Source organism: Erythrolamprus reginae, chromosome 11, assembly GCF_031021105.1.
Source record: "Erythrolamprus reginae isolate rEryReg1 chromosome 11, rEryReg1.hap1, whole genome shotgun sequence".
Classification (NCBI taxonomy): domain Eukaryota; kingdom Metazoa; phylum Chordata; class Lepidosauria; order Squamata; family Dipsadidae; genus Erythrolamprus; species Erythrolamprus reginae.
In genome coordinates, this window is record NC_091960.1 from 3458590 (window position 1) to 3482476 (window position 23887).

The 23887-nt window shown below is 42.4% G+C and overlaps 1 protein-coding gene across 2 annotated transcripts; it reads left to right on the forward strand.

Annotated features, from left to right (window-relative positions):
* The first annotated feature begins 1886 nt into the window (after positions 1–1886).
* On the forward strand, positions 1887–22719 carry PRSS16 (serine protease 16). 2 transcript variants are annotated; one of them, XM_070764726.1, is made up of 12 exons: positions 1887–2425; positions 6932–7125; positions 8185–8284; positions 10242–10371; positions 12334–12457; positions 14150–14227; positions 15166–15213; positions 16119–16391; positions 17213–17354; positions 18437–18616; positions 19993–20138; positions 22311–22719. In XM_070764726.1, the coding sequence occupies exons 1-12, from the start codon at positions 2359–2361 to the stop codon at positions 22365–22367; spliced, it is 1539 nt and encodes a 512-aa protein (XP_070620827.1). In that variant the 5' UTR covers positions 1887–2358; the 3' UTR covers positions 22368–22719. The 2 variants fall into 2 exon arrangements, with proteins under 2 accessions (XP_070620827.1, XP_070620828.1); XM_070764727.1 differs by having other exon boundaries at positions 2064–2105.
* The last annotated feature ends 1168 nt before the right edge of the window (positions 22720–23887 follow it).

Sequence of the window (23887 nt, forward strand, 5' to 3'; positions counted from 1 at the left end):
CATGCCACCCAACTCCCGAAGGACTCTAGGCGTCTCACAGCTAAATACATGTAAAATGCAATACAAAACCACTGAAAACAATTCAAGACAATTTAAAATAAACAATTAAAAGAGTTAAGAAAAAATCACACACACACAATATGTATGTACAGGACTATATAAACTAGCAGCTGACACATGAATGACGCGTTAAATCGATCCAAGAACTTGGTTTAAAACTGGTTTATAGTGGGGACTCTGCTTGCTAGGGCGGAATTTTGGTTTATTTGAAGAGTAAATGGTTGGTGGTTTTTTAAGGAAACCTCCCTGGGCATTTCTTAATTTTTTGGGAGCGCCACGGTTTGTAGGGGATTTTATTATTTGTTAGATTAGTATTTATATTTTATATTTCAAATTTTATATTTCGAAGTTCATCCTTTTGCCTCACCGCCCCGAGTCCACTGGAGGCGGCGGGTCATAAATGGAAAGAAATAAAAATAAACAAATTTAGAGGGGAAAAAAACCCATCAATACAAATCCATATAAACCAACGAGCAGTAACTACTAATAATATTAATCCTGCTACTACTAATTCGACATCCGACAACGGTGGAGATTCAACCGCCGCGACTCTGCCGCCCCCTGGCGGCGAGAAAGTTTCCCGACTTCGCGGAATGAAGAACCGAGATTTTTCTCCGTTTTTTACTCGTTTCCCCTTTCAAGGTTCGTGGAAACTTTTTAAAGATCCGAGGCAAGGTTCGTGGAAACGTGGCTGAAGGCGCAACCGCGTCTCCCCTCCCCGCTTGGCTTCCTCTCCGATTTAATTTTGTGATGGTGGGAGATCTTTTCTTAAAGAGACTGAACAGCCACTGAGAATAATTGTTTTTAATTGTTGGTTTTCAATTGTTTGAAACTATTTTAAGGGGTTACTTTTAATATTGCATTGGGTGTGTTCTTTTCTGGTTGCGAGCCGCCCGGAGTCCCTCGGGAGTTGGGCGGCATACAAATCCGAATAAATAACAATAACAATAAAACACAATAGAGTTGGAAGGGACCTTGGAGGTCTTCTAGTCCAACCCCCTGCTTAGGCAGGAAACTACACTACTTCAGACAGATGGTTATCCAACATCTTCTTAAAAACTAATAAATAAAAATAAGTAAATAAGTTAAAGAAAACAAAACTAAACTAAAAACTTCGTACAAAACATTCAATGAGAATATTTCATTTATGGATGTGTTATTTCAGCGTCCCCTTTATTTTTTTGAGCAGTATATATAATGATATAAACATAGAAATATAATATATAATGATAGAAACATAGAAACACAGAAGACTGACGGCAGAAAAAGACCTCATGGTCCATCTCGTCTGCCCTTATACGATTTCCTGTATTTTATCTTACAATGGATATATGTTTATCCCAGGCATGTTTCAATTCAGTCACTGTGGATTTACCCACCACGTCTGCTGGAAGTTTGTTCCAAGCATCTACTACTCTTTCAGTAAAATAATATCTTCTCATGTTGCTTCTGATCCTTCACCCCAACTAACCTCAGATTGTGTCCCCTTGTTCTTGTGTTCACTTTCCTATTAAAAACACTTCCCTCCTGGACCTTATTTAACCCTTTATGGGGAAAAGTTTATATGAAAGTTTTCCAGGTGATAAAAGTAAAAGGAGGCAGCACATTGTTGGACGAGAAATACAAAATGTAAATGTAAATTCACTGTATTATATTGAAGATGGAAAGTATATGAGATTGCACTGTTTAAAAGTTGGAGAAAAATAAAAAAACTTTTTACACCTACACCCCCCAAAAAAGGCTTTGCAGGCGAGGAAAATTCGAGGAGCAGGGACGTGGGGGGGGGGAAGGTTTTTTTTTGGGGGGGGGGACTCCGCCAGGCTGCAGAGTAAAAAAGTTTGGGAATCCGAGTCAGCGTCCGCGTTCGCACGACGCGTGTCGAAGCCAACATCCCCGCGGTCCGGGGAATGGCGCGAGCGTGTGTGTATGAGTTCATCCACGCCATCACGTGAAACCATGACATGGCACTTGTTGGGGGGGGTGAATGGGGGGTCGCGCGGCGCATCACATGAGATCAGCGGTTCGGTCTCGAGACGCCGACACGGGTGAGTCAAGGGTTGTTTGCAAAAGGCAGCCGATGCGGGGTTTGCAAGGCGAAGCAAAGCGGAGGCGAGTGCCGGCCTTTGGACCCGGGGCCGGCCGACCCAAACCCCCCCCCCCCTTGGGCTTCCTGGGACGTCCCATCGCAAAGTGAGGAGGGCCAAGAGGCGGGGTGGGGCAGCTGAGTCATGTGAGCGAGGCTTTTTCTTCCCCGGGGAACCAGCGCTTGGCTTGACTTGACTCGGTTCGGCTTGGAAGATGCTGCCCCGGTTCCGCCTCGCCTGCGGGCTCCTCTTTGTCGCCCTGCTCGCCTTCGCTCAGGCAGGTGAGTTTCTGAAGTCTCCCGGGGGTGGGGGGTGGGAGAGAAAGTGGGACGCTGGGATTACCGGGTGGTCTCCTTTCTTCTCCTCTTTGTTGGCTTCTGCTGGGGACCAGCAGGTTCCACTTTCCCCATAGAGGCTGGTTCAGTATTTTATGGTGGGGGTGTCAATATTTATTTATTTATTTATTTATTTATTTATTTATTTATTTATTTATTTACTTACTTACTTACTTACTTACTTACTTACTTACTTACTTACTTACTTACTTACTTACTTACTTACTTACTTACTTACTAACTATCTATCTATCTATCTATCTATCTATCTATCTATCTATCTATCTATCTATCTATCTATCTATCTATCTAATCTATCTAATCTATCTAATCTATCTAATCTATCTATCTATCTATTGGATTTGTATGCCGCCCCTCTCCGGAGACTCGGGCCGGCTAACAGCGACAATAAAACAGTGTACAATAGTAATCTGATATTAGAAATGATTAAAAACCAATTAATATAAAAACCAAACATACATACACACAAATATACTATGCATAGAATTGTAAAGGCCTAGGGGGAAAGAGGGTCTCAATTCCCCCATGCCTGGCAGCAGAGGTGGGTTTTAAGTTGCTTACGAAAGGCAAGGAGGGTGGGGGCAGTTCTAATCTCTGGGAGGAGTTGGTTCCAGAGGGCCGGGGCCGCCACAGAGAAGGCTCTTCCCCTGGGTCCCGCCAGGCGACATTGCTTAGTCAATATGCTTAATCGCAGACCCTTCCCAAAGCCAGGGGATACGAGTGAACTGGGAGGTTCAATTTTGCAATGGTAAGCACCACATTTCTGGAAGGAATTGGGCAGCTTAGAAATCTAATAAATGAAATTATTATTATTATTATTATTATTATTATTATTATTATTATTATTATTATTATTTATTAGATTTGTATGCCGCCTCTCTCCGAGGACTCGGAGCGGCTCACAGCAACATACAATATCACAAATCCAATATCTTAAAAAAGCACATTAAAAACCCATTATTAAAACTATACAACTCAGTCATACCATACACAAATCTACCATAGCCTGGGGTAACTCAGTTACCCCATGCCTGGCGACATAGGTGGGTTTTGAGTAGCTTACAAAAGGCAAGGAGGATAGGGGCGGTTCTAATCTCCGGGGGGGGAGTTGATTCCAGAGGGCCGGGGCCGCCACAGAGAAGGCTTTTCCCCTGGTTTCTGCCAGATGACATTGTTTAGTCGACTGATTGATTGATTGATTGGTTGGTTGGTTGGACTTATATGCCGCTCCTCTCCAAGGACTGGGGGGGGGGCTGCTTACAACATATAAAAAGAACAATAAAATACACTGAGCTAAATCCAAAGGGAGTCATTCTTTGTCAAGTGGACCAGGTGAAATTGAAGCCTTGTTTGAAAAGAAACCATCACAAAAGCAACATATATGATAGGGGAAAAGGTGCTGTTTCTAATGAAATAAAAAGGAAGATGATTGAAGGTGAGAAAACAGAGAGTGATAGGAAAAAATAATGCTCTTTGTAAAGAAGATGCTTAAGGGTGATGAAACAGAGCTCTCCGTTTTCTCACCTTCAATCATCTTCCTTTTTATTTCATTAGAAAGAACACGAAGAGAATGTTGATAATAATTCCGAGCTTTTATTTCTTTCCTAATGGGTTTGCACGCACTATTTGCTTTTACATTGATTCCTATGGGGAAAATTGCTTCTACTTACAAACTTTTCTGCTTAACAACCTGGTCACAGAACGAATTAAGTTCTTAAGTAGAGGCACCACTGTATTTCTTTCTTGTACACTCCGCGGCCTGCACTGGCTGCTGATCGGTTTCCGGTCACAATTCAAAGTGTTGGTCATGACCTTTAAAGCCCTACATGGCGTTGGGCCAGAATACATCCGGAACCGCCTTCTACCGCACGAATCCTAGCGGCCGATAAGGTCCCACAGAGTTGGCCTTCTCCGGGTCCCGTCGACCAAACAATGTCGTTTGGTGGGCCCCAGGGGAAGAGCCTTCTCTGTGGTGGCCCCGGCCCTCTGGAATCAACTCCCCCCAGAGATTAGAACGGCCCCCACCCTCCTTGTCTTTCGCAAATTACTCAAGACCCACCTTTGTCGCCAGGCATGGGGGAGTTAGGATATTCTTTCCCCTAGGCCATTACAAGTTATGTATGGTATGTTTGTGTGTATGTTTGGTTTTTATAATAAGGGTGTTTAGTTGTTTTATTAAATTGGATTGTTACATGTTGTTTTTTATCATTGTTGTTAGCCGCCCCGAGTCTGCGGAGAGGGGCGGCATACAAATCCAATAAATAAGTAAGTAAGTAAGTAAGTAAGTAAGTAAGTAAGTAAGTAAGTAAGTAAGTAAGTAAGTAAATAAGTAAATAAGTAAATAAGTAAATAAGTAAATAAGTAAATAAGTAAATAAGTAAATAAGTAAATAAGTAAATAAGTAAATTTCCACATGATAGATTCTGAATGTATTTGTGCACGATGAGGTTGGAATATTCTTCTGCGCAATGGATTTGGAGTTTTATCTCGCCCAGGTGCCCCTCACCTGCAAAAAAAAAAAGAAAAGATTTTTTTTTTTAAACCCGAAACCTTGAATTTTGGCTGATAAAGTTGTTGTGAGTCACTTTCAGGGAAACGGGTGTCTTGTGACTGATTTTTTTTTTTTTGGATACGTTGAGCATCTTGAGAATTAAAGAAGGCGGAACGCATCGTCCGTGCTCGGTTTCATTTCTATAAAATCAGCCTCTAAAAAAGAACGCTGCTTCCTCTTGTGTTTTTCCAGAAAACAAGGAACCGATTGTAATTGTAAAAGTTTCTTGTAATTGCAAAAAAGAGAAGTTGCTTGTAATTTGAGAAAAGATTGACTTCCAGGTATGCAGAGACAAATGTTAACTAAGCATCCACAACAACAGTCTGCATTGGTTGCCGATCAATTTCCGGTCACAATTCAAAGTGTTGGTTATGACCTTTAAAGCCCTTCATGGCACCGGACCAGAATATCTCCGAGACCGCCTTCTGCCGCACGGATCCCAGCGACCGGTTAGGTCCCACAGAGTCGGCCTTCTCCGGGTCCCGTCAACTAAACAATGTCGGTTGGCGGGCCCCAGGGGAAGAGCCTTCTCTGTGGCGGCCCCAACTCTCTGGAACCAGCTCCCCCCAGAGATCAGAACTGCCCCTACCCTCCTTGCCTTTCGTAAACTCCTTAAAACCCACCTTTGTCGTCAGGCATGGGGGAACTGAGATATCTTCCCCGGGCCTATTCAGTTCAATTTATGTATGGTATATTATGCTTGTATGTATGTTTGCTTAAATAATGGGGTTTTTTAATATTTTAAATTATAAATTATTAGATTTGTCATGAACTGTTTTATTGTGTTGTGAGCCGCCCCGAGTCTACGGAAAGGGGCGGCATACAAATCTAATAAAATAAATAAATAAATAAACAAACAAACAAATAAATAAATAAACAAACAAACAGAGTTGGAAGGGGTCCGACCCAAGAAGGAGACCCTGCACCATTTCTGAAAGATGGCTGTACAATCTCTTCTTAAATAAAATTCTCTTTATTTTTTCTCCAACATACAGTAAAAACAACGGAGAGGGGCGGCATACAAATCCAATAAATTATTATTATTATTATTATTATTAAGCACTCAATTATTTTTGAAAGCCTCCAGTCCCCTAATCCTCTTTGTCGCTCTTCTCTGCACTCTTTCTAGAGTCTCAACCTCTTTTTTATAGTGTGGTGTCCAAAACTGATGCAGTGCTCTAGGTGTGGCCTTACTAAGGTTTTATAGAGTGGAGTTAGTATCTCCCTTGATCTTGATTGAATCCCTCTGTTAGTGCAATTTAGGATTGATTGCATTGGCTTTTTAGGTTGCCTTGAGTTTAGACTATGTTGGCTGGAGTATTTTGGGAGTTTGTTTATTTGTTTATTTGTTTATTTATCTATCTATCTATTTATTTATTTATTTTGTGCAATACACAATACATATTGAAGAGGATAGACATGAAGTATTATATATAAAGAAAAGATATAAAAGTAGAGGAGAAGATATATGAAAGGAAGAAAATATATATATGATATATGAGATAAAGGAAAGACAATTGGACAGGGGACGAAAGGCACAGCAGTGCACTTACGTACGCCCCTTACTGACCTCTTAGGAACCTGGAGAGGTCAATCGTGGAGAGTCTATATATATTAAGGGGTTTTAAATTTTCTTTTAGTATTGGATTTTATTGTACATTGTTTATGATTGTTGTTAGCCGCCCCGAGTTTTCGGAGAGGGGCGGCATATAAATCCAATAAAACTTCAAACTTGAAACTAAGTTGAAGTCCAGAAGTCTTAAAGTCGCCAAGTCTGAAGACCTCCGGTTTAAACTGAAGTATTGTGGAAAGTTTCAAGTGTGGTGTGTGTGTGTTTTTTTAAATAGCTATTTGTTTTTCTCTCCATTTTCCCTTTTTAGGCAAAGTTTTCTGGTTCTTCCGCAAACATGTCGAGCGACAGCGTGAAAAAGAAGCAATGAATCGGGTCCAGATTCATTGGCAGCTGCAGAACCAATTTAGGCCAGCGACGCTAAATTGGACCCCAGCTCAGGAAGGGCTCATCTCTCAGCCTCTAGATCACTTCAACCGACAGGAGAGACGTGTCTTCAACCAGGTGAAAAATGGGGGTTCAGAACTGACAGCTGGGTAAATTCAGATCAGCCCTGCCTTGGGGGTGGGTCTCAACTTTGGTGGGTTTAAAAAATGGGGACTTCAACTCCCAGAATTCCCTAGCCAGGGTGCTATTGAATGTTAAGACCCATTTGTCAATACCTTTCTGTAGGTGAGGTCTCCAGAACTGAACACAGTATTCCAAATGAGCGCTGGTGAGACCACATTTGGAATACTGTGTCCAGTTCTGGAGACCTCACCTACAAAAAGATATTGACAAAATTGAACGGGTCCAAAGACGGGCTACAAGAATGGTGGAAGGTCTTAAGCATAAAACGTATCAGGAAAGACTTCATGAACTCCATCTGTAGAGTCTGGAGGACTGAAGGAAAAGGGGGGACATGATCGAAACATTTAAATATATTAAAGGGTTAAATAAGGTCCAGGAGGGAAGTGTTTTTAATAGGAAAGTGAACACAAGAACAAGGGGACACAATCTGAAGTTAGTTGGGGGAAAGATCCAAAGCAACATGAGAAAATATTATTTTACTGAAAGAGTAGTAGATCCTTGCAACAAACTTCCAGAAGACGTGGTAGATTAATCCACAGTCACTGAACTTAAACATGCCTGGGATAAACATATATCCATCCTAAGATAAAATACAGAAAATAGTATAAGGGCAGACTAGATGGACCATGAGGTCTTTTTCTGCCGTCAGACTTCTATGTTTCTACATGAATTTCAACTCCCAGAATTCCCTAGCCAGGGTGCTATTGAATGTTAATATATGTGGACTTCAATTACCAGAATTCCCTAGTCAGTTGTGCCATTGAAGTTTTAAGATTTATGCACGTCCAACTCCCAGAATTATGCTGGCGGAAGAATTCTGTGGGAGTTGAAAAGCCACAAATCTTTAAAAATTGGTAAGTTTGGAGATACTGTATTGTGGTAATGGGTGCAAATTTGAACAGTGCCCCGTTCTTAATTCTCTGCGGCTTTTCTTGACTGCTAATTTTATAATCAGTGATTGGGTTCTCTTCTTCCTTTCTTTCTGAATTTCAGCGCTACTGGATTAATGAGCAATTTTGGCAGCACCCCATAGGGCCTGTTTTCCTCTACATTGGTGGGGAGAGCAGTCTCTCGATGTACTCGGTGGTGGATGGTAAGTAGTAATGGGCTGCCATAGAGGTACAGTGGTACCTCGAGATACGAGTTTAATTCGTTCCGGACCTGGGCTCTTAAGTCGAGCAGCTCTTATCTCGAACGACTTTTCCCCATAGGAATTAATGTAAATAATTTTAATTGGTTCCAGCCCTCAAAAAACTCACAAAGTTAGTCTAAATTATGCAGAAAGACATGTTTTTAATGAAGAAATGTACATGTACATATAAATGAATAATGAAGTTTCTTTCACTTAACTTGTAAACTTTCTTAAACTTTTAAATTTACATATGTTCAACTTCTCTGCCACCCAATCCTGTAGGACAGAGGTCCCCAACCCTTTTTGCACCAGGGACCGGCTTTAAGCGATCAAGAGAGGAATGGGTGAATGAATGGACGGAGGGTGGGAAGGAAGGAAGGAAAGAGGGAAGGGACAGGAACAGAGGAAGGAAGCAAGGAAACTTATGAAAGGGGAGAGTAAGAGAGGAATGAGTGAAGGGAGGGAGGGAGGGAAGAAGGTGGGAAGGAGAAAGAAAAGAAGAAATAGAGGAAGGGAAGGTAAAAGAGAGAAAGAAAAAGAGCAAGAAAGAAAGCTGCAAGCACCCCCCCGAGCCCCCCAGGCCGGCTGCAACCTTTTAAAACACGCACGCCGCTTTGCAGCTGTCTCCTGAAGCCGAAAGCGGAAGTTAGCGTTTGGCTTCAGGAGACAGCTCCTTGGCGCTTGTATCTCGAATTTGGGCTTGTAAGTAGAACAAAAATATCTCTCCCCTCCCAGCTCTTATCTCGAGTTGCTCTTAAGTAGAGCAGCTCTTATGTCGGGGTTCCACTGTACTAGGTTTATGCACTATTTATTGAATACTTAATAGTTTGTTTATAGTCCTTCCTTCTCTAGTACCTTAGTATTATCCTTAATGACTTTTTAAATAGGACATAATTAAATAGTATGTTTTTACCCATAAACGCTTTAATCATTTAGAACCGAACTTTTATAGCAATGAAAGAAAATTAAGCTGCTTGCCTAATCTGTTATCCTACTGAACCTTGTGGGTTCAGTACAAAACCTTAAGATGTTCCTGTGCTCCTCAACAAATAATGCTGTTCATCATTTGTCCTTTTATAATAATGTGACTTAATCAACTGAAACAGAGTCCAAGCACCTATTTTAAAATAGAATAGAATAGAATTCTTTATTGGCCAAGTGTGATTGGACACAAGGAATTTGTCTTTGGTGCAGATGCTCTCAGTGTACATAAAGGAAAAAAGGGACATTTGTCAAGAATCATGTGGTACAACACTTAATGATTGTCATAGGGGTCAAATAAGCAATGAAAAAACAATATTAATAAAAATCTTAGGATAGAAGCAACAAGTTACAGTCATAATGGGAGGAAAGTCCCGAGTCTTTGGAGAGGGGCGGCATACAAGTCTAATAAATTATTATTATTATAATTATTAATTATTAAAAACATGATAGGAATGATGAGAAAAAACTAGTAGAAATAGAAGTGCAGACTTAGTCAAAAGTCTGACAGTGTTGAGGGAATTATTTGTTTAGCAGAGTGATGGCGTTCGGGGAAAAACTGTTCTTGTGTCTAGTTGTCTTGCTGTAGCGACGTTTTGAGGGTAGGAGTTGAGATAGTTTGTGTCCAGGATGCAGGGGGTCATTCAATATTTTCACCGCCCCTTTGGTCGGTAAGTTACCTTGTGCTGTTTTGCAGGGGCTGCAAAAAAACCCACCAGCATTGGGAAGCGAGCGTCCACCGGCTTTTTTACCAGCTGTGGATAGTCCTTGAAAATTAGACATATCCCACTCCCCTTTTAATTGCAGCTGTGGAGGCAAGGGAAGCCCCCCCCAGATGTTGGGGTTGGCCACTGCTAAAAAGGCCCTGTGGTCCAATGCTGTAGCCGGTTGAGGAGACCCTGATGAACCACCCTGTTGTATTTTATTCCAATTTCAGGACATCATGTAGATTTGGCCAAGAAGTACAAAGCCATGGTGGTCTCTTTGGAGCATCGCTTCTATGGGGCCAGCCTTAACCTCGATAGTCTGCAGGATGAAAACCTTCAATTCTTGTCTAGCCAGCAAGCGTGAGTTGCCCCCCAAATTCACCAGTTTTCATTTGAGCGGGCTGGCCAGCATCCTCATCCTCTTTCTGGAGTTTGCTTAGACAATTTTTGCCAACATTAGCAATTTTAAGATATGTGGACTTCAACTCCCAGAATTCTCCAAACAACATGGCTGGGTGGGGAATTCTGGGAGTCGAAGTCCACGTATCAAAATTACAAGGTTGGGACGTGCTGGTTTAAACAGCTAGAAATCCTCAATGTTTTTTCTATTTTGGTCTGTATTTGCACAACTTTGGAATTTTTTGATTTTAATAGTAGATATGTGGATTTGTTTTTTACCCTCTTTATTTTTATTAATTAGGAGAAGGTTATGTAAGAGTTTTTATTTTTAAAGAAAAATGTATAAGAAAGGGAAGTAGGCCTGGCGGCTCATTTAGATTTAGTAAAATGATGATATTGATTTAACAATGTTAAAAAGAAAATAATGGTGAATTTAATTAGTAGAAAATTGGTTATCTAGATCAGTGTTTCCCAACCTTTTTTGAGCCGCGGCACATTATTCATATTTTCAAAATCCTGGGGAACATTGAGGGGCGGGGGCTAAAAAAAAGGTTTGGACAAAAAAAATCTCTCTCTTCCTCCTTTTCGGACTATTTCTCTCTCCCTCCCTCTTTCTCTCTCTTCCTTCCTTCCTTCCCTTCTTTCTCTCTCTCCATCTCTCTTTCTCTCTTCCTTCCTCTCTTTTTTGCTCTCTTTCTCTCTCCCTCCTTCCTTCCTTGCTCTCTCTCTTGCTTGCTTTCTCTCTCTCTTTCTCTCTCTCTTTCTCTGTCTCTCTTGCTATCTCTCTTTTTCTTTCTCTCTTTCTCTGCCTCTGTTGCTATCTCTTTCTCTGTCTCTCTTTCTCTGTCTCTCTTTCTCTCTCTCTTTCTCTCTCTCTTTCTCTCTCTCTTTCTCTCTCTTTTTTTGCTTTCTCTCTCTTTCTCTCTCTCTCTCTTTTTTGCTTTCTCTCCCCCCTCTCTCTCCCTCTCTCTTTCTCTCTCCCTCTCTTGCTATCTCTCTCTCTTTTGCTTTCTCTCTCTCTCTCTCTTTCTTTTTGCTTTCTCTCTCTTCCTTCTTCGCGGCACACCTGATCATGTCTCGCGGCACACCAGTGTGCCGCGGCACACTGGTTGGGAAACACTGATCTAGATCAGCGAATGCTGGCTGGGGAATTCTGGGAGTTGAAGTCCAGACATCTTCAAGTTGCCAAGTTTGGGAAAAACTGATCTAGATGACAAAATTAGAGGCTGAAGTTTGGGAGTGTGATATGTACCGAAAGTAAATAGTTTGGAATTAGAAATATATATTTTTTGGATTATGTATGACTGATTAACAAAATATTGTTTTTATTGTAGCACAAATAGAAGGTATTTTTGTAATGTATTGAAAAAGTTTGTATGGAGGGGAAAAAATAAAAAAATTATACCTGAAAATAAAAAGTGACAGGTGACTCTAGGCAGCTTATAACAATAATGAAAATACAAAATACGATGATTTTAAAAAACATCAAAATGTCAAAAACCTACAGCAATTAAAAACCTTCATTGCTGCCTTTTGACTTACGGGCTACATTGGCTTATTCTAGATACATGGGTAGAAGGAACTTCAGATGTCTGAATTATAATTCTCGGTTTTCTGATTTGAAATTTATCATCTCTGCCTTGTTTTATTCTGACCATTGCAAAATCCATTTAACTTTTCCTTAGGCTTCTGATATTTTATCAGGTAAACAGGTTCAAGTCTGGGTTTTTTACTACCTTGGGGTCTAGAAGCTTCAGGCGCCTTGTTGGCAATTGGTTACTGCATTGACTTGAACTCAGGGCGATTTTACACAGGAAAAGCTTAAAAACCTTGTCCCGGGTGCCAGGCAAAATTGGGAAAATTCGGAGTGAAAAAACACCCGTCGTGTCTTATTAATACTTTCTTAAATCTTCTTCCTTTCAGTCTCTCTGATCTGGCTGCCTTCCGCCATTTTATCACTGAAAAGTACAACTTGACAGCAAATAACACCTGGATTTGTTTTGGAGGCTCCTATCCTGGTTCCTTGGCTGCCTGGTTTAGGCTTAAGGTAGGATCTAGAAAGTAGTCAAAATACAGGACTCCCTCTGCTTTAACCATCCGTGAGACCACTTAACAACTGCAGGAGTAGTAGATCCTTGGAACAAACTTCCAGCAGACGTGGTTGGTAAATCCACAGTAACTGAATTTAAACATGCCTGGGATAAACATATATCCATCCTAAGATAAAACACAGGAAATAGTATAAGGGCAGACTAGATGGACCATGAGGTCTTTTTCTGCCGTCAGTCTTCTATGTTTCTATGTTTCTAGGAGAATTGCCTGTAATTGTGATCGCAGTCACGAGACGTTTATCTTTACAATTGCTTTGCTCAGTGACTGAGATTGTAATCTCAGTTGTGGGCATTAAATGAGGATTTGCTGTAGGGCACCTTAATGGCTCCTTCTACACATCAGAAATAAATAAATATTATTATTATTATTATTATTATTATTATTATTATTATTATTATTATTATTATTATTATTATTATGTCAGTACAACACAGCAAACGAGATCACTATGCTGGATTTCATATTTCATCACCAGTCGGGCGCTTCCCAAGCACCTAGGACTGCGTGATGTAGCGGCGAATTATGTTTGCCGATCCCAGTAAAGCGGCCTTTTGCAATTGACAGGTGGAGATTTTGTCAGTTCCGATGGTTTTCAAGTGTCGGCTGAGATCCTTTGGCCCTGCGTCCAGCGTGCCAAGGACCACTGGGACCACTTTCACGGGCTTATGCCAGAGTCGTTGCAGAATTTTTCTCTATCCACCTTTTCTATCCCGTGCATGATTTTATACCCTTCGATCAAGTCTCCCCTTCAACGCCGTCTTTCAAGGCTGAAGAGACCGAGGCGTTGCAACCTGGTTTCATAAGGGAGATGCTCCGTTCCCTTGATCATTCTTGTTGCCCTTCAATTATACTTCAATTAGGTATAGTTGTGTTCTGTCTGGGTTCCCCCAGACCTCAACACCAACTGGAAAAAACAGCCAGACACTCTGGTAAAAGCCAAAAGTAGTTTATAACTGGAAAAAATAAGCACAGAGGAAAACCTGTTCTTCCCAACAGACAGGATATAATACGGTACAGCAGGGTCCTGATGTCCAGACAATACAGCAAGCTTCTTGCTGGCACACACCCCCAAGGTTTCAATAGTCAAAGGCACAAACCAGGATTCCAAGACACCAAAGTTCACAGTCAGGTCCCACGACTCTCAAAGATAAAACTCCACAAGCCAGGAAGGGTGGGTCTGCCTTTTAGCCTTTCCCAAGAGCACCACACCCAAACCCAGCTGTTGCCACTTTAATGCTGAAAGTATTTAGCCAATTGACTCCGTCTCTGAGTGGCTCTTCGTTGTCGCAGATCAATTATGGCTTGTGCACTTTCCTCTAAGGAATCCAGGCTGCTTGCTGGGGAGAGCTCCCCCTAGTGGGACTCTGGCTGTCCTCCCTCTTCTTCAGCCTGGGATTCCTCCTCGTCTGTCTGCACCTCCTGTTCCTCAGCCTCTCCCTCTGAGCTGGAAACCGACAGAAGGTCAGCCGTTCCCGGAGGGACCTCAGACGGAACCACAACAAGTTGTGAGGTTATCTTCCAGATGTGCAAAACTCTCCCCCAACAAGGCCACCTCCGTTCCCATGTCAAGTATCCCAAAATTTACAGGAAAATATTTTTTTCTCCATCTTTCCTTTCCATCCTGCAGTTTCCACATCTGGTTTTTGCTGCCATTGCTTCGTCAGCTCCAGTAAGAGCCCAGATGGATTACCCCGGCTACAACAAGGTCAGCTTTCGCCCGGCCCCCTGAAATAATTTTGGGGTTAAACCCAGTTCGTCAGAAATTAGCGGATTGGGTCTGCGGAGTTGGATGAAAAGGGAGAAAAATATATGGATTTTTTTTTAGTTACGAGCCACCCAGAGTCCCTAGGGAGTGACCGGCATAAAAATCAAATGAATGAATGATGGATGAATGTCTTGAATGGGGATTTTAATACTCTGACGAAGTTAGCAGAGGACTAACGAAAGCTAAGTCATTTTAGTAGCTTTGAATAAATTTTAAACGTTCTGGTGATCCTGATGGCTGTTGCCTATTTATTTCTAAATATACCTGGAATTCCCATTTTAGGACAATTCTTTGAATGAATGAATGAATGAATGAATGAATGAATGAATGAATGAATGAATAAATAAATAAATAAATAAATATTGGAAGAGAGAAAGGAAAAAAAGCAAGCACAATAATTTATTTCTCTATATGGTTGTTTTCGTATTGGCCATTTTGGGATGTATGGAATTCAAATCCCATTAATGTCCAGCCAGCAACACTATTTATTTACTTATTTACTTATTTACTTATTATTTACTTATTTATAATTTACTTATTTATAATTTATAATGTACTTATTTACAATTTACTTATTTACTTATTTACTTATTTACTTATTTACTTATTAAACACTGACCATAGCTTGCCTACATACAGTATTTCATGGAAGGAAATAAAACCAGAGTTTTCCACTCTCTAGGAAGAAAAAAGGAGGAAAGCAGCTTGATTCATGCACAAACGTATTTTTTTAAAAAACACCTTGGTTAAACTATGTGGCCCGGGGAAGTCTGTTGTGAAACTTTCCACTCCAGATTGAAGCTGCAATAGTTTAGACAGAAATACGTTTGAGAGATCCTGTCAATGTCGCTTGTCTTTTTTTGCTTCCATTCCTTTAGGTTGTTGCTGCAAGTCTGTCGAATCCATTGATCAAAGGTTCCACAGAGGTCAGTTATCTTTTTTTTTAAAAAATTAAACAATTGTTTAAAAAAGTGTTTTTGTAAAGTAAGAACAATAATACCAACGTAAGGGAAAAGAAAATGAAGCAAAAGCGATAGGAAGGGAGGAAGAGAAAGGGAAGAGGGAAGAGGGAAGGAAGAGAAGGAATTGTTCTATTTGGGGGGATAGGCAACTTATGAAAGAATTAAAGGAAAGGGGGAAGGAAGGGAGGAAGAAAGGAAAGGGAGGGAGGGAAAGAAGGAAGGAAAGGAAGGGAGGGAAGAAAGGAAGGGAAGGATGGAAGGAAGGAAAGGGAAGGAGGGAACGAAGGAAGGAAGGAAAGCAAGGGAGGGAAGGAAGAAAGGAAAGGAGGGAAGCAAAGAAAGGAAGGGAAGGGAGGGAGGGAGGGAAGGAAGGAAAGGGAGGGAGGGAAAGGAGGAAGGGAAGGGAGGAGGGAAGAGGGAAGGAAGAGAAGGAATTGTTCTATTTGGGGGGATAGGCAACTTATGAAAGAATTAAAGGAAAGGGGGAAGGATGGAAGGAAGGAAGGAAAGGGAAGGAGGGAACGAAGGAAGGAAAGCAAGGGAGGGAAGGAAGAAAAGAAAGGAGGGAAGCAAAGAAAGGAAGGGAAGAAAGGGAGGGAGGGAAAGAAGGAAGGAAGGAAGGAAAGGGAGGGAGGGAAAGGAGGAAGGGAAGGAAAGCTCGGTTTCTGACTCTTCCGGCAGCCAACCAGGCCGACCGTGCCCACGTGGCCCCAGTTGTCAGGCTCCAAGTCCATTGCCAGAGGGCCGGGCTGCGAGCCAACCACAGCACAGTGCTGCTGCTTTTGTGCCTCCCAATCCGCGAATGTCCTTCGGCGCATCCAAGGACCCTCCCTAACTGGGGCTGGGGGCTTCTCCGCTTCCTCCCGCAGTGCCTGCAGAGAGTGAGAGAGGCCTTCGCATCCATGGAGCGCAAGATCCGTGCCGGGTGGCTGGCAAAACTCAGCGTGGACTTCCACTCCTGCAGCCCTCTGCGGGGGGAACGGGACTGCCAAGTGCTGGCCACCAACCTCGCCGACATCTTCATGGCAGCGGTGCAGTACAACTCGGCCGGGATGCCCCTGAGCACCGTGGGCAGCCTCTGCAACATCATGACCAACAGCAGCATCGGCTCCCCGTATCGGAGGCTCGTTGTCACCAATCTCGTAAGGCCTATTGTATTTCCGAAGGGGCCACCACAGAGGAAGCCATGCCCTGAGCCCTGACTGGTGATCTCATTGGAGTCTGGGAGTTCTAGTCCCTCCTTAGCCATGAAAGCCAGCTAGGTGACTTTTAACCAATCACCAGGAGACTGGGAGTTCTAGTCCCTCCTCCTTAGCCATGAAAAGCAGTTGGGTGACTTTGGGCCAATCACCAGGCGACTGGGAATTCTAGTCCCTCCGTAGCCATGAAAGCCAGCTAGGTGGCTTTTGACCAATCACCAGGAGACTGGGAGTTCTAGTCCCTCCTCCTTAGCCATGAAAGGCAGTTGGGTGACTTTGGGCCAATCACCAGGCGACTGGGAATTCTAGTCCCTCCTCCTTAGCCTTGAAAGGCAGTTGGGTGACTTTGGGCCAATCACCAGGAGACTGGGAGTTCTAGTCCCACCTTAGCCATGAAACCCAGCTAGGTGACTTTGGACCAATCACCTGGAGATGGTGCGCTCTAGTCCCGCCTTAGGCATAGAAGCCAGTTGGGTGACCTTGGGTCAATCACCAGGAGACTGGGAGTTCTAGTCCCGCCTTAAGCATGAGACCCAGTTGAGTAACTTTGATCTAGTCATTCTCAAGCCCAGTCCTTCCCCCAGGATTGTTGTTGTGTGGAAAAGACGAGGAAGAGAGTGTGTTGCGTGTTGTATACATTGCCTGCCTTGAGTTATATTGTAGAAATAAACAAAGAGGGAAAATTAGATTAAACCAACTCGGAGGCAGAATTCCAACCACCGTCCTTAAGTTCACCAGGATGCCCTGTGTCTTATTTGGGGCAGGTGGTGCTGGACAATTTGGGGATGCCGTGCTTGGAGAACTCTCAAGTGGAAATTGTGAAGGAATTACGCAACGCCAGCATTGAGATGTCGTACCTGTCTTTCAGACAATGGCAGTTCCAGACCTGCAATGAATTTGGCTATTGTAAGTGACCGTTTAAAGAATTCTGATTTTTCCCCCCTCCATCCTTTCAGGCCCCCTCTTATTTATCCTTTGCCGGCCCATGTGAGCTCCTCAAAACTTCGTGTAAAAGTTTGTTTCCAATGTGCTGTGGCTGTCTTCTGTTTCTGTCTGTCTCTGTTTCTCTGTCTCTCTCTCTTCCTTTCGACTCTCTCTCCCTCTCTCCTCTTCCTCTCTCCTTTTCTCTCTTTCAACCTCTCTCTCCCCTCTCCCTCCTTTCCTCTCTAATCCTTCCTCTCCCTCTCTTTCTCTTCCTCTCTCTCTCTTTCTTTTGACCTCTCTCTTCTATCTCCTTTGTTAGTACAGTGGTACCTCTACCTACGAACGCCTCCACTTATGAACTTTTCTAGATAAGAACTGGATTTTTTTGTCTCTTCTCAAGAACCATTTTCCACTTACAAACCCAAGCCTCCAAAACTGTAACCGGAAAAGGCAGGGAGAAGCCTCCATGGGGCCTCTCTAGGAATCTCCTGGGAGGAAACAGGGGCCGGAAAAGGTGGGGAGAAGCCTCCATGGGGCCTCTCTAGGAATCTCCTGGGAGGAAACAGGGCCTCCACCCTCTTTGCGGTTTCCCCAATCGCACACATTATTTGCTTTTACATTGATTCCTATGGGAAAAATTGCTTCTTCTTACAAACTTTTCTACTTAAGAACCTGGTCACGGAATGAATTAAGTTCATAAGTCGAGGTACCACTGTACGCTGTACATAACACTTGGGTTGGCAATATATAAACAAGCTAACAATGAATGTTTGTATTGATATAGCTTTAAGAGGTAATGTTGCAACTTGCCATAAGAGGGAGCCAGAAAGCATGATTCTCTCTCTCTCTCTTTCTGTTCATTTCTGCTGATTCACTCTGACTGATGTAGTAAACTCTGTGTTAGTTGATATATTTGTAAGCTGTAATGTGTGTCTGATATGTAAGACAAAGACAGGCCTGTAAACAGGCTTATTATTATTAATACTTCACCTGATCTTGATTCCATCCCTCAGTGTAACCGCATAGTAAGATATTTTTCAAAACGTGTCTTCCTCCCACTTTAGATATGACCTGCGAAGACCCGGACTGCCCCTTCTCACCAAGAATGAGCTTGACCTCCCAGTTAGAGATCTGCGCTCAGGTCTTCAACATCTCCCATCGCAACGTGAGCGAAGGCGTCTCGTTCACCAACGACTATTACGGGGCTGACCATCCGAAAGCCAGCCAGGTCCTTTTTGTGAATGGTATGAGGGTTGGGTCGCCGAGGGGGACCTCTGCTTTGGAAAAGCTCAGTGGGATTGGAACCGGCTAACTTTTATTTTATTTTTATTTATTTGTCCAAATACGTATTTTAACACTGTTTATAATAATAGAACAGATAATAGAATTCTTTATTGTCCAAGTGTGATTGGACACACTAGGAATTGGTCTTTGGTGCAGATGCTCTCAGTGTACATAAAAGAAAAAGAGACATTTGTCAAGAATCATGGGGTAAAAAACACTTAATGATTGTCATAGGGGTCAAATAGGCAACGAGGAAACTATCGATATTAATAAAAATCTTAGGATAAAAACAAGAAGTTACAGTCGTACAGTCCTAAGTGGGAGGAAATGGGCGATAGGAACGATGAGAAAAAACTAGTAGTAATAGTAGTGCAGACTTAGTAAATAGTTTGACAGTGCTGAGGGGATTATTTGTTTAGCAGAGTGATGGCGTTTGGGAAAAACTGTTCTTGGGTCTAGTTGTCTTGGTGTGCAGTGTTTTGACGGTAGGAGTTGAAACAGTTGATGTCCATAATTATTTATTTTATTTATTTTTATTTATTTATTTTGTCGAATACACAATGAGGGTTTTAGTGGGTATATATCTATATACACACAGTAAAATACATGATGAAGGTTATAGAGGAGATACTCATAGTAAAATATATCTAAGAAAGAATAGAAAAGAAGGTATAGGAATAGAACATATCAATGGAAGAATAGAAGAAGAGATATAGGAATAGAAGAAAGGTATAGGAGATATAGGAGAGCAATAGGACAGGGGACGGAAGGCACTCTAGTGCACTTGTACTCGCCCCTTACTGACCTCTTAGGAATCTGGATAGGTCAACTGTAGATAATCTAAGGGTAAAGTGTTGGGGGTTTGGGGATGACACTATGGAGTCCGGTAATGAGTTCCACGCTTCGACAACTCGGTTACTGAAGTCATATTTTTTACAGTCAAGTTTGGAGCGGTTAATATTAAGTTTAAATCTGTTGTGTGCTCTTGTGTTGTTGTGGTTGAAGCTGAAGTAGTCGCCGACAGGCAGGACGTTGCAGCATATGATCTTGTGGGCAACACTTAGATCTTGTTTAAGGCGTCTTAGTTCTAAACTTTCTAGGCCCAGGATTGAAAGTCTAGTCTCGTAGGGTCTTCTGTTTTGAGTGGTATTCTATACAATTCTATACAATTCAGATTCATTTTTCCCAGTGTAGATGCCAGGATGGCTCCGGAAATAAATTGGAACTTTTGAGCAATATTTTGACTCTTGATTTAGTTCGGACGTTACCTGGAACCCTGACACTGGTTTCTTTTTCCCCCCCCTTTTGTTCACTTCTCTTTTCCAATCTCCCCCAGGTGACGTTGACCCTTGGTACCCCCTGAGCGTCCTGAAGGACGAGTCCATGTCAGAACCGGCCATTTTAATCAACGGCACCTCGCATTGCGCCAACATGTTTTCGTACAGACTCAACGATCCCTTGTCCCTTATCCGGGCCAGACAGGTGAGCCTGGCGAAAGAGGCCGGGAAGGGCAAGCGACGGGTAGCGGTAGGAGAAAATTTAGCGGGCGGCACAGTCAATCCATCCATAAATAATCCACCCAAAACCGAGACCCTAGTGAGGAGTTTCCATCAGGGATTCAATTCGGGGCAAGAGAAGCCTTTTCCAAATAAAAATAAGTACAGTGATCCCTCATTTTTCGCAGGGATGCGTTCCAAGACCACCCGTGAAAAATGAATTTCCGTCAAGTAGAGGAAAGTTATTTTTTTTATTTTTTTAACGAGTACAGTGGTACCTCGGTACTCGAACGCTTTGGTTCTCGTACATTTCGGATACCGAACAAAATTTTCGGCAAAAATTTGCTTCGGTATCTGAACAAAAATTCGGATACCGAACAGCCACAGAAAATTTTGTTTATTATCCGAAATGAGGGGACGGAGTGAGAAGGAATGGGAGTCGGAATCCGACACGCCCATCCTGGCTGCCCACTAAACATGTCACGTTCTCATGTCACGTTCCCGGCGCTGCTGCTGCTCGAAGGAAAGCCTCCGCTGCCGTCAGGAAGGAGAAAGTTGGTGTAGCTGCTTAAAGGGAAGACGAACCGCTGAGGAAAGGAGGCCCCCGAAGCTGCTGGTATTGCAGCTGCCCCCACCCTTCCTACAGCTGGGAGTGCTTGGACCTCAGATCTTTATCCCATAGGAAATAAAGGAAATAGGGGCTGGAAACCAATTAAACCCATTTCCATTATTTCCTATGGGATAAATTAATTCGGTACTCGACCAAATCGGTTCTCGACCCCACTTCTGGAACGAATTGTGGTCGAGAACCGAGGTACCACTGTATTTGGACTTTTAAAACCCACGCTTTGCATTAAAAAGTCATTCTATAATGTTTCTCAGCTGGAACAACATGGGATATCCTACCAGTTTCTTTAATAGAGTACAGTAGTACAAAATGTTATGGATTTATTGGATTTAAGCCCCCTTTGAAAACCCGTGAAATAGCGAATCCGCAAAAGATGAACCGCGGAGTAGTGAAGGATTACTGTACGGACAAAATTATTCAAATGTTCTAGCACGAACTAGAAACTGGGAGGCTGGGAGTTCTAGTTTTACTTTAGGCATGAAAGTCTGCTGGGTAACTTTGGACTAAGCACCAGGAGACGTTGAGTTCTAGTTCTCCTTTAGGCTTGAAAGCCAGCTGGGTAATTTTGGGGCCAATCACACTCTCTTAAGCCAAGCCACCTCACAGAGTTGTGGTTTTGGGGAAAAGTGGATTATTCCGTCTATTTTACAGCCTTTGGTTCAGTGGTGAAATCCAATTTTTTTCTTACTACTGGTTTGGTGGGCGTGGCTTGGTGGGCGTGGCAGGGGAAGGATACTGCAAAATCCCCATTGTGGATCAGCCAGAGGTGGTATTTGCGGTACTCCGAACAACTCAAAATTCCTGCTACTGGTTCTCCAGAACCGGTGAGAATCTGCTGCATTGTGTTACCCTGTTTCCCCGAAAATAAGACGTACCCCGAAAATAAGGCATGTCAGAGGTTTTGCTAATATAAGGCACCCCCCTGAAAATAAGGCGTAGTCAAATTTACATACAGTACGGTACGGTGGAAAAACATACGGTACCATTCAAAGCTGTTCATAGCGGTACCGTAATAATGTGGCGTCCCCTGCTGGCCCCTTCCATCGCTTTGGACCGTCCAGTACAGCAGACACAGTCCACTGCTGTCTCACCGCCATTACAGTCTCCACTACAGTGCGTAGACTGTAGCTCCTCTGGTGGCCGGAAGCTGCAATAGCGGGAGTATACTGTTGTACCATATAAGTGCCGTCGTTTGTGTGTGTGGGTGCCATACTGACAGGTACCGCACCGTAATCAGGGGTGTCAGCTTTTCTGCCTGTGAATTTGTCTTATTTGAGAAATACAAGGCACCCCCCGAAAATAAGACGTAGCACAACTTTTGGAGCAAAAATTAATATAAGACAGTGTCTTATTTTCGGGGAAACACGGTATTTAGAAAAATAATAAAGGCGGGGTAGAAATGAATAAATAGAGGAGGAAACAATTAAGAACACAAGATTGATCAGGAATCAGCAGAGAAGACAAAGTTTGAACTTAGTAAAAATTGCTCTCTGTCTCACTTTCTCTTTTTCCCCCCCCTTCTTTCTTTAGCAAATTACTTCCTGGGTTGGCAAATGGCTGAATTTAGCAAAAGATCCACCGAGATAACGTCTACACACAAGAAAGAAAAGAATTTGGACCGTTTTGTGTAGTTAGAGATACGAAGCAAAGCTTTTGGGCTCGCCTTCACTTAAGACACTTTTACCAAATCCCTGCGCCGCCCATCGAAAACTACCTCTTTGGCTACCGTCGCTTGCTTTTTAAAACGTTTTTATTTTAAAAACACATTGCTTTCCAAGGGCACATTTTTTAAAAAAACTGAAAATTTGATGAACTCTGTGGCTGACTTAGCCTGTGGCCCAAAGCCCTTGCTGGGTTAGTTTTGAGCTTAACCGTGTGAAACCCAACCTGTTGGGGGTAAAACGTGAATTTATAACAATAAAAGAAATTTTTTAATAAACCATAGTTAAGCCCGTCGTGTCTTTGGAGGTGGTTCTGTGGTTTGGATTGCCTTGAGGTCACTTGCCAATGCTTGGTGATCATGTGGCCGGAAGGTGGCTTAAAGGTCATGTGACTGGCTTAAAGGTGGCCAACTTGACGTCACTCATGTCAAGGGTTTGGGTTAGGGTGCCTGGCCTCAAAGAGATAACAATTTCCCTCTCTGTTTACTATTACTGAACATCAAAAATATACTATTTAATTCTATATATAGATATCCCATATGGGTACATACATATTACACACAGGCACACAAATATATTATCTACTATATAAACTGTATGTATATGTACACACACACACGCATGCACAGCTCTTCTAAAATTATACACATTCAACCTCATTTACTGTGATAGGAAAAAACATACATTGGTTGCCGATTAGTTTCTGGTCACAATTCAAAGTATTGGTTATGACCTATAAAGCCCTACATGGCATCGGGCCAGAATACCTTCGGGACCGCCTTCTGCCGCACAAATCCCAGCGACCGGTGAGGTCTCCCGTCGACAAAACAATGTTCTCTGGCGGGACCTAGGGGAAGAGCCTTCTCTGTGATGGCCCCGGCCCTCTGGAATCAACTCCCCCCAGAGATTCGAATTGCTCCCACCCTCCTCGCCTTCCGCAAGATGTTGAAGACCCATTTTTGCCGCCAGGCATGGGGGGGGGACTAACTCTCTCCCCCACCTTCTGACTTAGCCATCTGAGAGTGGTGTGATTGTGTAGAATGGATTGTTTTTCAGTAGAAAGGGTTTTTTAATTTAGTTTTCTTTTTAATATTGGATTTGTATTACATTGTATTATTGTTTCTGTTGTGAGCCGCTCCAAGTCCTTGGAGAGGGGCGGCGTACAAATCTAATAAATAATAATAATAATAATAATAATAATAATAATAATAATAATAATTGTTATTGTTGTTGTTGTTGTTGTTATTATTATTATTATTATTATTATTATTACTATTAGCATTTTCCTTCTGGGCTCTGGGTATAATAATAATAATAATAATAATAATAATAATAATAACAATAATAATAATTGTTATTGTTGTTGTTGTTGTTGTTATTATTATTATTATTATTATTATTATTATTACTATTAGCATTTTCCTTCTGGGCTCTGGGTATAATAAT

Excerpts from the sequence above, each read along its gene's own strand:
- PRSS16 (XM_070764726.1), top strand. The coding sequence starts at position 2,359 with ATGCTGCCCCGGTTCCGCCTCGCCTGCGGGCTCCTCTTTGTCGCCCTG. Across the intron at positions 12,458-14,149 it reads CTGCCTGGTTTAGGCTTAAG|TTTCCACATCTGGTTTTTGC; the intron begins GTAGGATCTAGA and ends TCCATCCTGCAG. Across the intron at positions 18,617-19,992 it reads CCAGGTCCTTTTTGTGAATG|GTGACGTTGACCCTTGGTAC; the intron begins GTATGAGGGTTG and ends AATCTCCCCCAG.